The sequence below is a fragment of the Pseudopipra pipra genome, chromosome 9, assembly GCF_036250125.1.
Source record: "Pseudopipra pipra isolate bDixPip1 chromosome 9, bDixPip1.hap1, whole genome shotgun sequence".
NCBI lineage: Eukaryota > Metazoa > Chordata > Aves > Passeriformes > Pipridae > Pseudopipra > Pseudopipra pipra.
Genome location: NC_087557.1, coordinates 19,369,050 through 19,385,839, shown reverse-complemented (window position 1 = coordinate 19,385,839; position 16,790 = coordinate 19,369,050). Strand labels below are relative to the sequence as shown.

The 16,790-nt window shown below is 42.2% G+C and overlaps 1 protein-coding gene across 7 annotated transcripts in view; it reads right to left on the bottom strand.

Moving 5' to 3' along the window:
* Positions 1-491: 491 nt before the first annotated feature.
* ITGB3BP (integrin subunit beta 3 binding protein) overlaps positions 492-16,790 on the bottom strand; it is a 23,284-nt gene continuing 6,985 nt past the window's right edge. For 4 of the 7 annotated variants that reach the window (XM_064664991.1, XM_064664989.1, XM_064664987.1 and 1 more), the window contains exons 4-9: positions 14,247-14,319; positions 12,922-13,000; positions 12,071-12,164; positions 10,422-10,481; positions 3,794-3,929; positions 492-2,683 (exon numbers count right to left, since the gene is read on the bottom strand). In XM_064664991.1, coding sequence (XP_064521061.1) covers positions 3,805-3,929; positions 10,422-10,481; positions 12,071-12,164; positions 12,922-13,000; positions 14,247-14,319 — 431 coding nt within the window. In that variant the 3' untranslated portion in view covers positions 492-2,683; positions 3,794-3,804. The remainder of the gene's footprint in view (positions 2,684-3,793; positions 3,930-10,421; positions 10,482-12,070; positions 12,165-12,921; positions 13,001-14,246; positions 14,320-16,790) is intronic. The other 3 variants (XM_064664992.1, XM_064664988.1, XM_064664993.1) reach the window with 2 other exon arrangements.

Below are 16,790 nucleotides of genomic sequence, written 5' to 3'. Positions count from 1 at the left end.
CATTGAGTTTGTTCCTTTCCCAGCATAAAAAGCATAAGGAAGTCATGCAGGTAAAGTCAAAACGCTGGACTGGCAGCTCTGAATTGGTGTTGCTGAATTGTTTTGTGACACAAACTTTCCTCCACTGTGACATTTCTTCCTTCACTGTTGGTCAGCAGCTCTGCTTTAAGTGGTTTTAACACCTCTGCAGTCTTAGGACTCAACTGCTCTCTCTTCAACAGGACTGAAAAGCCAAACCCTCTTGTTTCTCCTGCAGTAAAAGCTGAGGTGCTGCAGTGCAGTTGGAAACCAGGTATGAGGGGGAAAAAACCCCCAAACCCACAACAACCCCCCTCCTTGCACAGCAATTTGCAGACGTAAACTGAACTCAACTCTGCAATTTCTCCCTGGGTGCAGCACAGCCTCCACTGCCAATAATTCAGAGAATGCATATTGATTGAGTAATTATAAACATAACAAAGCATGGAGGAAGAAAATAAATCATAAAGCAATTTAGGGTTGTATGGTTTAATTAGAAATCAGTCTATGTTTTTCTTCTGTATCTATGTATGTGTATATATTAAAAATAAGCCCCCCCATCCTTGTTGAGAAGCTTCCCCCTGCCCTGGCTGTGCTGTCACATTCCAGCCTGTCACTGCCATTAGTGTCAGTGTGTGAATCAGCTGTTCTGGGAACTTCCAACTGTGTCAGTTATGAGCCCTGTCAATGGAGTGGCTCCGAGCTGAGTGTATTTATGCAGTTTTTCCAGCCTTATTTGTTGTGGAAAAAGTACCCAGAGCCAACACTGTGCTCCTGGCAGCTCCAACAGAGTGGAAACGGTGCTCTGGAGTAGTAACTCTGAGGATATGGGAGGTGAGCACAGTTCAGCAAATTCTTACAAACCAACAAACTTCAATATTTTCACAAGTATTCAGAATTTTCTGTGGGGGTGACTGCAACTCACAGCACAGCCTTTCTTTTTGGAAGTGTAGGCTGGGTGGCATTGATGCGTATCAGGACACAAAAATAGGAATCTTTGTCTCCAGAGGCTGTGAAATCCCAAACCCACCAGGCTCCCCCCCAGCAGGGCTGGGGAAAGGCTGCCTGAAGTTTGTCAGCCTTGGAGGTCTCTAAGGTGACAAGGAAAATGAAGGTGGAGGGAAGCAGAAGCAGTTCAGGGTTTAATGAGCCTGGTCTGTGTGTCCAGCAGGAGCCCAGGCCTGTCCTTCCCCCCATAGCCAAACATTAGTTTTGAGTGTATCCCTTTTCTTTGTCCTTGAGGTGGCCTCGGGGGGTGATAAAGTGAGAGTCACCCGATCCACCTTGTGTGGAACTGGAAATGGTTCTTAACAGCCCCAGCTGTTTCAGAGGCAAGAGCTGGTACAGCAGGAGGTCAGAGCCACAGTAACTGCCTAAATAGCTGAGGCATGTGAGCGGGGCATGTGCAGCACAGTCTTCATGTACAGCTTTATTTCCCTAAAAAATGACTAAATACCAGATTTAGTAATTGCCATGGTGTAAGTTATGCTGTAACTCATTGCCCATCACCACCTTCACTGGTATTTCCTGTACAAGTTTTATGTTCTCCCAAGACTGCCCATAACAGCTTGATTTAGACCAGCACAGTCAGTTCCAGGCTCTTCTCAGATCAATAATTATTTAATTTCCAGCTCCAGAGGTTACAGTCAGGTTACATAAACTCTCGCTGGTTCAGTGTCCTCCCCTCCTGCTACAGAGCAACGGGCTGGTGCCCCTTACACCCAGAACAACAACCCACAGCTCTGAGAGCCTGACAGAGACTGGTGTGGAAGGGAGAAAAACTGTCTCAATTCCCTTCCACCAGTTACTAATGTTTTTCCCAGTTGGACTGCACAGGTAGTGAGGTGCAAAAACATTTTTATTAACTAAAAACTCCCAAAGCTTGAGCGTGTGGAACATGTTCATCATTTTAGTGCTCAGAGTTTTAGTCATAAAAATCAGTTTATTTGAGGAGCTGGACTTTGCAGGAGTAAAAAGGACATTCAAGTGGGTGTTTATGTTGAACTTAAGAAAGTTATAGATCATTGTACTGTACTCTTCCAATCTAATGAAAGGATTTGGGATATTGGGGATTCCCTAGGCTGGAGGGGTGGAAAAAAGAGAAGCAGCTGGTTTATATAAAACAACTCTGCTCTTACATCATTAAATACCAAAACTAAACTAAAATGTTGACCTAAAAAGCAAATGTTCCCAGAGCATGTATGTTAATGCTGAGTTTGAAGCTGAGGCCTTGGCTTGGGTTGAGTTTAGAGGAAACCTGGTTGTGGATGACAAACATTCCCAAGTGTGGCAGCACCAACAGGAAAAGTGTTTCTCAACAGCTGAAACATGGAATAATTCCTTGCACTGCAAAGCTTCCTCTGGCTTTAGAGCCCACCCCGTGTTAGAAAAGAACCTGCAGAACCTACAGTTGATTTCCCAGGCGGCAGCAGCAGCCCCAGCTCCCAGCATGGTGGGTTATTTCCATTGGGATGATGTGGTTGTGCACATTGTTCAGTTTAAATGGACCCCAGGAATGTTATGTGACTGCACCTGCCTGGGCAGCGACGCTCCCGCACCGGGACTGGGGGGAGATTGGTTTACACTCAGTTCTTCGCTCCTTTTAAGTCCAGTCCAGCAGATGTAGAAGTTTGGGGTGATGTGGAATGCATTTTTCACATAATGCCTGTGGGGAGATGAGGAATGGCTCAAATAAATAGCAATTAGACAACAGCATCATCACTCAGGGGATGTGTTTGGAGGCTCAGGGCTGTCTGATGTCCAGGACAAACCTCACTGTGTGAGAAACACACACACACAGCCCCATGCAATGCAGAGCAGCAGCTGGTCTGCCCTGGACTGCAGGAACATTTTAGGATGGTTTAAGGACATTCTGTAGAAAAAGTTGAGGAATAATTGCTAAAAGATCATTTAGCCACCACAATTGTGGTTTTTTAAGCAATAAGAAACGGCCTTACAGCTGGTCACTCATGGAAGGGATAAAAAGTACCAGGAAATTGTCATTTTTTGGGCATGAGGTGCAAAGCCTTATGCAAATACTCACTGACTACACTCTGCTGTCCATGGACATAAACTCACAGTAGACCTGAGTACTTTGAGCCAGCTGTGAACTGAAACCTTGGAGTTGCCAGCACAACTTTACTACAAGCTGATAACCCAGTGTAAGACTTAATGTGTTACTGTACCATGGAAAGGCCACTCTGCATCTGCAGGACTCAGGAATTATGCTGACTGGAAAAAAGGAGGATGCTGGCTCTGCTCTCCTGGGCTGGGGATGCCATCCCTCGAGGACTCTGACTTGGGAGTGGGAACTGGCTCGGAAGGAGTAGAAAAGTCTGGCATAAGCAGCCAGGAAGCAGTAGTGCAATGGTAGATTGTGGTCAAGCAGGGTTTAGAAGGCTTTTTGCTACTCAGTTACTTTGCTCCTCCTTCATTGAGGAGCCAAGTGCAGGTGTGTGAGCTCAACCCTGCCCTATGGCCATACAGCGCTTCCATGCTCCTCAGTTATGGGAATTAGACTTCAGCTTCCCAAAGAGAAATGTTCTCACACTGTTCAGGAATTGAGATCATCTGTGGGTATTCTCATCTTTAGACTTAATGAAACCAGTTTTCTCCTGTTCAGGTAACACACGATGACAGACAAGGTCTGTCACTACCTGGGCTTTTCCCTCACAAGGACAAGGAGCCAAAGGAGGAACAAACTGATCCCCTTGGGCTCTTGAGCTGTGCCTGCAGGACATCCCAGAGCCCTCTGGAAATGCTTTACAACAAGTACCTGTATCCTGGTCACATTCCTGGTCTCTGGGCCAGTGCCTGGGTGCTGGGGAGGGCAGGGAGCAGGCCCAGGGGCTCCTTGCTTTGTTCCAGGAGTGAGTTCAGGAACTCGGTGCTCCCAACAGTCTGGATGTACCCTGAGGAGGGGAAACAAATATAAACATGATGTGTGATAAACAGGGGTGTTATGGCAGAATGTGTGACAATCCCTCCCCAGTACAAGTTAAGTAAGTTGCTGCAGTGGTTAAAACCCAGGAGCCCTTTTCCTTGGAGTCAGTTATGGGGTCTCAGCAGTAATTTCAGAGCTTGCCCTTGTGAGTGGATGTGCAAGTGTTACATTACCAAAGCAGAACAGAACGTGCTACAAGTGTTAGAAGCTGGTGCTTCTTTTTTGCTATTAATAATAAAAGAATAAATAAAAATGTATCAGGACCATATTCAGCAGAACCCAACCAAGGACTCCATGAGAGGAACAACCATCCCTGGAGGCCCCCGCACCTGAGCCCCCCAGCCGAGGAGGGCAGGGCAGGATGAGGGCAGAGCAGGTGGCTGGGAGAAGGAGAGGAGAAGAGTGCAAGGGCAGAAAGGAACTCAGGGAATGAGAACATGCGTGGAAAGGGTCTGGAAGCAGGTGCATCTGAGTGCCAAGGCTGCCAAATGGTCCTGCAGCAGATGAGCAGCTCTGCCCCCAGGATCCCGAGTGTCACGAGGAGCTTTGATTCCACCACCACCGAGGGTGAGGAGAGAATTCAGAACTGTAATAAACACACCAAGAAGAACAGACAGGTGTTCAGAGCAGCTTACAGTGCACAGAAACCCAGCTGGGGAGGGGCACCAAACCCCCCCAGCCACGGGGTGCTGGGGAAGGTTCTCCTCAGTTCTCCCCACACAGTTCCAGGACATGATGTAACACCAAGACCTGCCCATGGATCAGATTTGAGGTGCTGGCAACGTCACCAGCAGCTGACCCAGACCAAGCCCAGGCTCTGTTCTAAGCCAGGTCTCACACTCCATAAAAAGGCATCCAATCCAACTTGGCCTCAGGTCCCACTTCCAGCATTATTCCTGATAACCACCACTTGTTCACACAAATTATCAGCAAAACCACACCACAATTGCTTCCAGCAGGAAACTGTCCAGTCTTGTATGACAAGGAACAGAAAAAAATAACAGACTGAATTATGAGCTGGTTTACTTGTACTAAATGCAATTCCTAACTCAGTCTTTATGGAACTGATTTCCCTTCAATCATGGATTGCAGCATTTGGACTGTGCAGCACGTGGAGAACCCAAACACGCCACAGCCACCACACTGAGCTGTCCTAAAAAATACAAGCTGCCCAGATTCACATAAAACATCATGAACTCAGCTTTTTTTTCAAACACAGAATCCCAGAATGGGTTGGGTTGGAAGGGACCTCAAAGGCCATCCAGTTCCACCCCCTGCCATGGGCAGGGACATCTGTTATCCCAGGTTGCTCCAAGCCCTGTCCAACCTGGCCTTGGACACTTACAGGGATGGGGCAGCCACAGCTTCTCTGGGCAACCTGTGCCAGGGCCTCCACCCTCACAGGGAAGAATTCCTTCCCAAAATCCCATGTAACTCTGCCTCACCTCAGAGTGAGCTGTTCTTAAAAACCCCAACAACACAGACAACCCCTCCCAACCCCTCTCTCTCTCGATATCTTTCTATGCAGAGCTTCTGAATAAGTCAAACTACATAAAACCAAAGAGAACACTCACAAAACTCCTGGATGAGGATGGATGTGAGCAGAGCAGCTGGAAAAGGGACGTGTGGAAGGGGCCAGAAGGCACCTGGGCTGCAGCAGAAGAGGTGGCTGGTGCAGGCCCAGCTTGTTCCTCTCCTCAGCTCCAATTTTAGGGTTCCCAGGGTAAGGCAGGAGCTGGAATCACCCCATCCCTGCTCCTGGAGGGTTGGGAGAGCCCTCACTGCCCTTGGACACGGCACCTCCTGGCCCACAAGAGCATTAAAAGGGCTGGATCTTCCCAAGTTTCCTTCCCCCTCCTAGTTCCCCTGCCACTCTTCCCCAAGTTTGACTGCTCTAAAACATTTACAGATCTAAAAAGCAGAGAGAAAAAAAATGTTCACCTGTCGAGTGATATAAAACCAATCTTCTACTAAATGTGCCAGAATAATTTTTCTCCACCTCAACCACAGTTAAAACCTTCAGTCTATTCATTACTGTCTTTTTATAGTATTTTTATTTAATAAAACCTATTAAGACTACCATACAAATCTCTTTACTTATGCTTTTATCTTTTAACTGATCAATTTTTATATTGCTGACATCCCTTCTTCACCATTTGCTCATTTAAAAATTCATAGTATATGAGCTCTGTCTCTGGAGAAAACGTCTATAAAATTTGTTACAGCTGGCAAATGTGTATGAGTCAGTGATAGCACATGACTAAATGCTTCACAGAAAATAAAATTTGTTTCTGTAGTAAGCAGAACTGTTTAAATGTTATTTATTTTTATGTTTCAAAGAAAATATATTGTGAAGTGCTGCATTGATTTAATAGGCAGCAATGTCTGTGTACACGCTGTACCCGGGAAATTTATGAAACCTTTGCACAACTCCTTTAATTGAATTTTCCAAATCTCTCACCACACACAAATAATCAATATCTTCTGCAGAGAAAACCAGTCAGAATTATTACAGTCTTTCTTTTCAATTTTGTTGTCATCAGCACATACAGAGCACCTGGATATTTGTAATGTCTGGATGGCAAGTTATTTACACCTCTTAAACATATAATTGCTACTAAGTGAGTCCAAACTAATGTTTCTTTTCTTTTTTATTTAAAATAATTATATTCATGGGACAAAGCAGTATTTATTGTCGTGTAGGAGTTGCTACATGTAGCTGTTGGAAGAACTACAATTCTTCTGAATTTTTCATTAAGCTTAATACTCTCAACTAGATCCACTAGAATTAAAAATTAATAGCTGTTGTGTCTCTAAGAAGGTAAATAGGAAAATAGAGAGTAAATATGAGTGGAAATCTCTGAATAAATGGGGCTGCCACCCAAATCTGAAATGCAGGGCGACAGTTCTGGATGTACCCACACTCATATGTCTCACGTGCATTTCTGGATCTGCCACAGCAGGTAATGGCTTAATATTTTATCTGCATAGTACAGGATGTTCCATCACTGCAGCTCTGGAACCTGCTCCTTCCTTCCAGCTCCTCCTCACACCCAGAGAGACTCCTCAAACCTCGGGCTGAACTCTCAAATATGGACTGTTATGGGGTGGGGGCACCCAACAGCTCCCAATCCTGCTGGGAAGGAGCAGTGGAAACCTCACCCCAGCTCCTCTGTCAGGACAAGACTCCTCCTTGTCTTAGGAAAAGCGCTGCCACTGCAGATTTTGGATACTGGGTGAGTGGGTTTTGTTACCTTTCTAGACTGGGAGGGACTTGCTTGGTCCCAGACTAAACCAGACCCACCTGCACAGACCAAGGCACGAGTGCAGCCAAATTCAGCCTGAGCAACAACAGTTTCTCATCCCCAGGATCCAAAGCAGCCCACTCCTCTGGGGGCAATCCCACACTTGTGAGGAACAGAGAGAACTTTGCTCTGTGTTGATGGTGGAAAAGCCTCAGGAGCACAACTCAGATATCCTTCCCCAGGGAAGAGCAGCTGAACGAGGCCACATCCCTCCAGCACCACAAAGCTCTGATTTCTTGGAGCTGAGTCCCAGAGACACAGGACACAACACTCACAGGGTTTCAGCTCCAAGGAATCATCTCCCAGTTGGAACGTGTGCTGAGCCTCTCCCTAATCTCTGCCTACACAGCCTGGCTGGGGCTGGGCTCGCTGAACTCAGTTGAACATCAAGCTTTAGAGTGTGCTTTTTCAGAAAATATTACTTTTTAATTCAATTCCTATTTTAGTTTCAGAACCTTTCTGACCAGGCCAAGAGGACAACTCATGGATTGGATTACAAGTTAGGAGAACAGATGGCACCATCAGGGATGTGAACTCAGGGCAGACATTTGGGATGAGAGGCAAAACACCAAACCTGGCCTAAGCATTGAGTAACAATGTTTGCAAACACAACTCTAAGTCTCCATCTAATAATCTGTTTGAAAACAAGTCCTTCAGCATCATTTTTGTTCCTTTTAGAGCTGTTGTGCATCTGAATCACAATGTGAACACTAGAAAGCAGCTCAAGTTTCTGAATCAATTTAGTTGTGAACCTACTCAGTTCACTTAAGTTCCCAAGACTTACTTTTCCCAGCAAAGGGATAATGACATTTCTTCCCTGCAAGTGAGTCCAAAGTTGGGCTGAGAAAAATAACCATGTTTTTTAAGTTTAGGTTTCACAGTCAGAAAAATTCACCTCAGCAGTCTGATGTATTCCCCTTTTCCCCAGGAGATCCCAAAGGAGCAGGAGGAGGAGGAAGGATAGGTGGGACAGACCCCAAGCATGTCTGAAGAGCAACAAATTTGTTTTACTTTATGTGAGAATGATGTAAAAAATAAATTGTAAATGTGACTTACCCTCACTGCCTTCAACCCACCAGCAGAGCAGACTCAAGGGGTTTAGTCCTAGGATACCCAAAGTCCAAACTCAAACTGACATGAATTGGGATAAATAGTGGAACATTGTATTTTTACCTTTTTATCTGGCTGGAGAAGGAACTCTGCTTATTAAGGAGGCTTCTGTATGTTGCAGTTCTGCCATGGAATTTATGTTTTCCCATCTATCCAGTCTTCAAAAAACTGGATTGGTGAACGGGAACTCAGCTTTACTTCATCCCTGATCTCTCCAGCTTTGCTTTCAGTAGTGACTCCAAGTGGCATTAAATGAAAACCCGTCCAGTTGATCCTGACCCAGTCTCCTTGAAAGCCACCACTACTGATCCAAGAGTGCAAAAGTCAGTCCCTTGTACTAAAACCAGGATAGAAGTTGGGAATGTTTAGAACTAAACTCGGGGGGTGACTGTATTTCCCCCTGAGCTGGGCAGGATGAACAACACCATGGAAAGAAAGTATTTTGGATTTCATTGTGGCCTGAAAACAGTTTTCCCCAACACTGCAAGATCTGATCTGCTCTAACACTCCCTTGTTTCCCACATGGACAGCAGATGGAGTCACGGATATGATTTATGTCACTGGTTTGGGGAAGCAAAGTATTAGTGTAGTTTGTAACAACCAACCAAAGAGCTTTCCTGTTTGGAATCTTATCTTCACTCTTGGAATCTCCCAATTTATTAAACTTTCCTTTAAAATATGCACAGCCCAACCTACACAGCCATTCCCAGCATACACAGGGCATGGTTGGGACTGGGACACACCGACTCCATTTCATCTCTTGGCAGTTGTTTTACCATTTGCTTACTTTCTATTCCAAAACATTTTGTTTACTGTAAATTCCACTCATGGCCAGACAATGCTGCCCTTTTTTCCTGCTGGTCACCCAAAATGATAAACTGAGCTCCACACAAGGCTGCCCATTGAGCCAGGAATGTTCTGGATGGAGTTGTTTTAAGAGGAGGTTGTTTATGTAAAGTAAATAAATTTCATGCCTCACCATGTGATGATAATGTGACATTCCCTGGGTACCAACCCACTGAGCAGTCATAAGTTCTCAGCCTTGCCATAACTAATTAAAAATAATTCTGAAAAAGCCACATCCAAAACTAAAAGGCAAAGGAAAACATTTCCAAATGCTTTCCTTTGATCACACACTTCTCTGCCTCTCCTACAACTGCATTTTCAAGATTGCAAAATTGAATTTATTCTTTGTTAAAACAAAACTGACAGTGAAACTACATCAAAATTGGTCAACTTAAACTCAGAATTCTATTTTCCACCCCACTTTCATAAAGTATTTCTCCTCTAACAAGACTGGGTATGTGTTTGGTGTTAGAGGCTGGTTTTTAGAGCAAAGATGGAACTAAAAATGTGTATTAAAGAGCAGGGCACAAAGGAGGCAGCGAGTGTTTAAATCTGCACTGGCCCATGGCATTCCCATCACCAGGATCATTGGAACAGGAGGACACAGGGAGCTGTAAATCAGAAAGAGCAGACTGCACAAATGAGCCAAATTCCTTCCAAAGGGTTGTCACTCCTTTACATTTGGAGATAATCTACTGGAGCCCAAGAAACCTAAGTTTAAGCAGTTTTCTTTCCTTTAAGAGAATTCCCCACAGCAGAGGGAATTTAGGCCTGAGCAGATCCAAACAAAAGAAGCAGCAGAGATGCCATCACTGCTTTAAATTCTGGTTTTGCTGTATTTTCAGACAGAATGTGTGAAGAGAACAGAAATATCAGAATATCAGTGGGGAAGTTGTTGATTTTACCGTGTGTGAAAGAAAACCCCAATCCTGTGTGTGTCCCCTCCTTCCTGCCAAGGCTCCAAAGTGGCCACCTGGTATTAAATGCCACCCACTTCATGGAGAAACACCCAATACAATGAAAAGAGCAGAAAATACTAAATTTGTGTAGTGGGAAGTTTTCAGAGGAAACACATTTGATTCTCATAATTTTTTATAACTCCACGTTACCCAACTTATTGCAAGTGGAAAGAACTAAGAAGGAATCAACCAAAAGGAATCAAAACACGAGTTACACGGGAGTTACACGGAGTTTCTCACCTGGGGCAGGGAGTTTTCTATGGTTTGCTTTCAACAGCTGCAGCTCTTCTGCTTGACTCACTAGTGAAGAAATAAATCCCAAATCAGAGATTTCAAAGGAAATGATCCCTCTGCTGCCTTCTTCACTTTCAATGCACTTCAAGGAAAAAAGCCCTTACCTATGTAATTGTGCTTTAAAAAATTAACAAAAAGTTTTCAAAATTCAGATAATTTTGACAAGTGGTGCTTTCAGCCTCATACCACATTTTGTTGCCATTGTTTCCTGTGCTTTGTTCCTAATTGAGAGATGGGGAAAAGAGGATTCCTTCCCAAGGAGCTGACAGAAAGAGTGGACAGACAGAGAATGTCAGCAGCAGTTCTGAGCTCTCCTCTGGGCTGTTGGACTGTCCTATCCAGAGCAGGGAAGGGAACACCGACTGTTTCCAGGGATTTTCCTTCTGTATAAGAAAGGCTCTGCCATTACAGAGGGAACAGTGCAGTGTATACACATGCAAAAGGATGTGTATTTCTTTTCTGAGGTGTATTCAGGAAAGAAATGGTAATTTAAACCTCAGGAAAGAAATGGTAATTTAAACAAGAGCAGCTGCTGGAATTGTGTGCATAAATTCCAATGCTCTGGGAAGAAGAATTCACTAGCACCTGTTGGCTTTACTGTCCACCTGCTTCCAACTGCAAACAGAGCAGTTCCAGGTTTTGCTTCCCTATAGCTGGTTCCAGTGTTTTTACACTTGGCAGAAAACAGAGCAACGAGGCAGGTTATAGAATGATGTCTGTTGGCATTTCTGGTGCAGGTTAAGAAACTATTTTATCACCTTTGCATGTTTGTCTGGAGAGTGGACACAGGGACTGGCTGTATCCAGGTATTGCTCATATTCCCTGCTCAGCTGGAGGCTGGCATGAGAAGTCTCCAAGAACAATGTAAATGACCTGGAAAAGGTGACCCTGATTTCTTATCCCTGGAAGCCAATATCTCTGGTCTTCTCCTGTAAATATCCACACTGGGTTGTTTTTTTTCATTAGACTATTTCCCCATCACATCCTCCCCTTCTGGTTGGGAAGAGCAGGAGGAATGAACTTCAGAACCTCTGACTTGGAGGAAGGATAAAGAGTTTCCTAAAAATGGACACATATAAGTGAAAAAACTTCAGCTTTTCGGGTTCCTTTGGCAAAGTATTACAGATGTGCCATCTGGGAAGCGCCCTTATCCCAACACAATAAGCATCTGGAATGTCCATCATTTAAAGACACATGAATAGCGATTTTTAAAGCCTGGAAATCTACAATCAGCCTAATCCTCCTGCCAGGCAAACAAACAAACCAATTTCCTCGGAAGAAGAGAAGACAAGCAAAGCAATCCAAGTGCAAACGTTTATCCTAATTCCCAGCTAAGTACCCACTAAGTATCTAACTATTTACATGAGAAAAGGTGTTGCTTTTCCAAGTTTTCCCTCCCCATTCAGTTGGAAAGGCAGGACACGGGGCTGCCTGTCTTTTATGTCCCTGTTGGATGCACGAGGAGATATAAAGCATTTTTCTTGACCCAAACAGAATCCTGGGCTGTGACACTCCATTATAACACCGGGAACCATCTGGAGTGATCCCTGTTCAGTGGTTAGAAAGGGGATAAACAGATTGGAAACCCTCCTTACGCAGTGTTTGGGTTTTCTGCACTTCAGCACTCAGGGCACGAGAGGAGTCTGAGACACCGAGGATATTTTCCAGCTCTCTGCTGCCCTCCAAAGCCTGGAAAACAACAATTAAAGACACTGGTAAATCCCATTCCCAAACTACTAGTTGTCTACAACTTATCAAAAACACCTGAAAGAACGAACTTTTGGAAATTGCTCACAAATAAACATTTCAATTAAAATATTTCAAATAAATTCTAACAAATAAATTAATATTTTAAATTAACGTAAGCCTTTTTTTTAGTAAATAAAACCTTGTCAGATCATATAAAATAAATCACTACAGCACTCTGAGTACACTGAATTATTTCCCAGCTATTGATATAGAGCAATGAACCTTCTGCTACATTTATTAAAAATGAAACAAAATGGGAATAAAACAGAAGAGTGATTTGCATTTTAACATGCATTAAACAAACTATTAAATGATGACATATTAGTGGTAAATTAAATAGTACCATCACTTCATCAAAAAGGGATATTTCACTTTTAAGGACACAAAAATCTATGTAGTAATAATTCATATTTCAAGTTATAAATAACAGTTGAGAACTACCTATGTTTTTATCTGTGAACAAAAGGAGGAGTGATACAAATTAAAAATGGTGGACTTGGAAAAGCAATTCTTCTAGTTTAAAAAATTTTTCTAAGTTCTGAGGTTTTTTGCATTTTCTGGATTTCTAAGTCAAACCTGCCTGGCTTCAAGTCTTTTATTTGCTTCCCTAAAATTTGAATGCTGCATATAAAATTTTAATTTTGATTTCAAATCCTGTATTAAAAGCAGATAAAAGATAAATCAGTGTAAAGCAGACCTGGAGGCTCGTGAGATTTGCTCTTATTTTCAGAATTCTGGCCAATGAACTTCTCACTTGGGACTGCAGTTTCAGGAACCTGGGTCCAGAAAAAGTAAAACAATTCCAATTACTCTAATCACCACTCACTGAAATTCCATGTTTGCAATGTTTCCCAGAGTTTCTTCCCAATGGAATCAGGTTGGATGCAGCTCAGTGACCTGTAACACCAAAACCAACCTGCCTTTGGTTGGGATTCATATCCCAACCACCAAAAATCCCTATATCCTAATTTTAAGGATAGGAACTCAGGTTCAGCAGTATCAGAGGATTTTCTTCAGGATTTGCACATTAAAAAAATTCCTGCCATGATAGTTTAGGGTATTTTCTCTTTGAACCATTTAAAGATGCAAATCAAATAATCTATTTACTATTTCCTCTCAGAGAAGGGAGAATTATCCTCATAAAACCCTCAGATTTAGGAACAGAGCTACAGTATGGAAATGCAGAAAACTACCTTTCCATATGGGAAAAGAAAGCAATAATAGCAGTGTATTGGACTATATATTTTCCACCTCAAGTGTCTGGAAGTTCACATAAATATCAAGTGTAGGTGTTGGTTTATAAATGTTTTTAGTGGCAGGTCAGTAACTGCTGGTCTTCTGCAAAGCTTTTAAAAATATACTGAATTACTGAAGGCAAACATTTACATGTTAATGACGGCTCTGATTACTCCAATTGTTCTGTAGTTCAGGGTTCTGTCAGCAAGAAATGAGTTGCCCAAGGGAATTGCTGAACCACCAAAAAAGCCCTTTAGTCAGTTTAGTTTGCCACTGGTATAATTTTAATATTTTATTTTTCACTACGTAACATGTCACCCAAACAATTCTGTCAAACTCCATCACTCAGAAAACACCGTCCTACAAGGAAGGAATTTCAAGCTCATGGTGGGGGAAACATCCATGACAAGGAAAAAGCCCAATTGAGAGTTCAAAAGGAAGAGCTACAACTTCAAACACGACATTTAGTTCAATAATGCCTATCTAGGAAAACAGCCCATCAGACACCTCACCTGAAACGTTTATTTAAGTGCTTTACTAACTGGGGATTGCCCCAAGTTCATTAATGTCAGGAAATTTATACCTTAAAATTAGATTGTGACAGAAAAGACGAGAATTGTAAAAGATTTTGCATTAATTTACACCTATAACCATTCGGTGCCTTTGAATATCTAATCCTGTGCAATCAGAAGCACTAAAAATAATGGCTATTAATTGAATTCTGTGTGAAATATGAAATAAAAATCACTGCCCCCATGACAAAGTGAACACGTTTGATGCACTCACCCATCCTGCTCTGTTGGAGGCTGCCCTCTCCTGGATAATCCAGTGTGGGAATTGCTCTGCTCTCTCCCACCTCCTCGGAGTTCAGAAGGAAGAAAAGAAACAATAAAGATAAAAATAAGATATTTTCTATTTGAAGCAGGTGAAGTAGGTGTTACTATGAATCTTGATTTTAGAATGATCTTTTAGGAAGAGGGGAAAAAACCCCCAAACTCACTTGGAAAGCAGGACAGATCCTCTGGAATGAACCACACTAAATTCACTACAATTTACACTTTTGTAACTTGAGCTCTCATCAACTCACTTTACATTTATATTCCTGGAAACCTTGGGATTAGAGTATTAATAACTGGAAGTTGGGATAATTCTGGCAATCCCAGATCCCACCCTGTGGAAGGAGGTGCTTTTCACATCTCTCTGTAATAAATCTTCCTGACATCAGACTAAAAAAGGGAGGCCACACTAAGCATTAAACACTTCGATTTCTTATTAAATTTGAATTATTACACACAAGTATCAGCACTCAAGGATGAATCAACTTTTAATTTTTATTTTGTAAAACACTTAGAAATATCTCAGAACGACAAAGTGCTATACAAGTTTAAGCTGTTCCAGTACAGCAGCTGAAGGTTAAGACCCTCAGAGACTCAATTTTAAATCTAAGTAGTCAATAGAACTTGAACTTAATTTTGTAGTAATTTTTGTTCTGTTGTTTTCTTACATATTGGTCACAGAAAAAAAGAATATTGAATTAAGTGTAACACCTCGAAGGTGATATCTAGAATCTATTAAAGCACCACAGCTCTTAAAATAAAAGTGTTTTTTCAGAAGGAGAACAGAGATTGTGGGTTTAAAAGGACACCCTGAAACCTGTGATTTAATAATTGTATAACACCATTTTGTACCTATATGAACACAGGAAAAAAAGAGCTGGTTAGTGCTACATTACTGCGTAATTATCCATCTAAATGTCAGCTCTGCTCATGTGATCAGGCTTTTTATAGGCAAAAGGAATGTTCCCCTATGTCCATCCTTAATATCAGGCTGGAAATACACGTTCACCTTTCCCACTGACATCCTAATATACATTTTAATTCAAGACATTTTGCCCCCATCCTACTTTCACCTGAGAGATAAGGCATTATCTGATTCAAGTGCAGAGAGGCTGGGAAAGTTTGAAAAGTTGTAGTAATTTAAACATTTGTGTGTCCTCATGAAAATTAACAGTTCATTAAAGCAGGTAATAAGGATAGTCAAGAGAACATATCTAGAGAGCTACAGATTTTTAATTTTAACTGCTATCATTATATGCAATTTTAAAAGCTTTTGCAAAGGTAAGGAGAACAACTACTGGCAACTCTTCTCGTGGAAAGGTTTCTTTGTACAGGGTGAAGAGATTCATATTTACCACCAAGTACTACTAAATCTTGATATAGAAGTTAAAGCCTTCAAACATAAAATTTCCTTTCTGCTGATAAAAGCAGAGACTGACAGAGAAATCTGACCCGGGAAATATTTGAAAATACCTTTCTCTCTGTAGGAAAACAGAGTAGATAAATTTAGATGCCAAGGACATAAGTTCCCTAATAAACAGTCAGGAAGCTGCTCACTGGAACAGTTACTTTTCACAGCAAGAAGAAAGTTGGAAACCAGTGAGTTTGGATTCCAAGAAAAAAATGCAACACATAACCAGGAGTATTTGTGGAAACATTTAAGACACAGTTTTAATGCAACTTTGTTGAAGAGGAAAATAATCCCAAAGAGAAACTGTTTAGAGTCTTTTAAGATGTCAGGAGTCAGTACCTAAAGGGCTGATTACATGTCTCTTGAAGATTTTGGGATGTGAAGGAAGTGGGAGCATGGATATGCCCTCCATGCCAAATAACCATCTTTTCAGGAATCAAGAAGAAGCCACTTAGTTTGAGAGGAGGAATTGCTCACAAGACAAAGACAGAGGATTACTGCCTCCATCCCAGACCTGGAAGTACATAATGCAGGCCTTGCATTGCAAATCCCAACACAGTTCCTAAAAGGCCACAAAGATAAAACACATATCAGCTGGTAAATCTCCAGTTTTGTGGAAGCAAGACTGTCCTTTCAATACATGAGGTTTCCATGACTGGTTGAGACACACAATCACTTCTTCCCTGTGGCTCCCTGACACTTAGAGAGATCACCCCCACAACCTACAGAGCCATCAAAGCACGTCAGGCCACTGAAAACCCACTTCTTGAGCACTCGGAGCTTGCACCAGAAACTGTGACCGTGGAACTAAGGGGGTGTAAATCCTAAAGGGAACTGGAAATAATATAATTATAAAAATAAGTATATATTTTCTGAAAGCTAATGACATTCAGTATTATGTTCATTAAAAATTGCCTTGAAGTGCCTTACCATGAAAAATAAAAAAGGACTTTGCTAACATGCCAAACCAGGGGAATTAGTGGAATTATTGACAAAAATGCCAGTGTGGAAGTTTTTTACTGAGTCAAAGCCAAACATTTTTAATACTGAGCAACAGAAAGCAAAACTTGCCTCATAAACAAG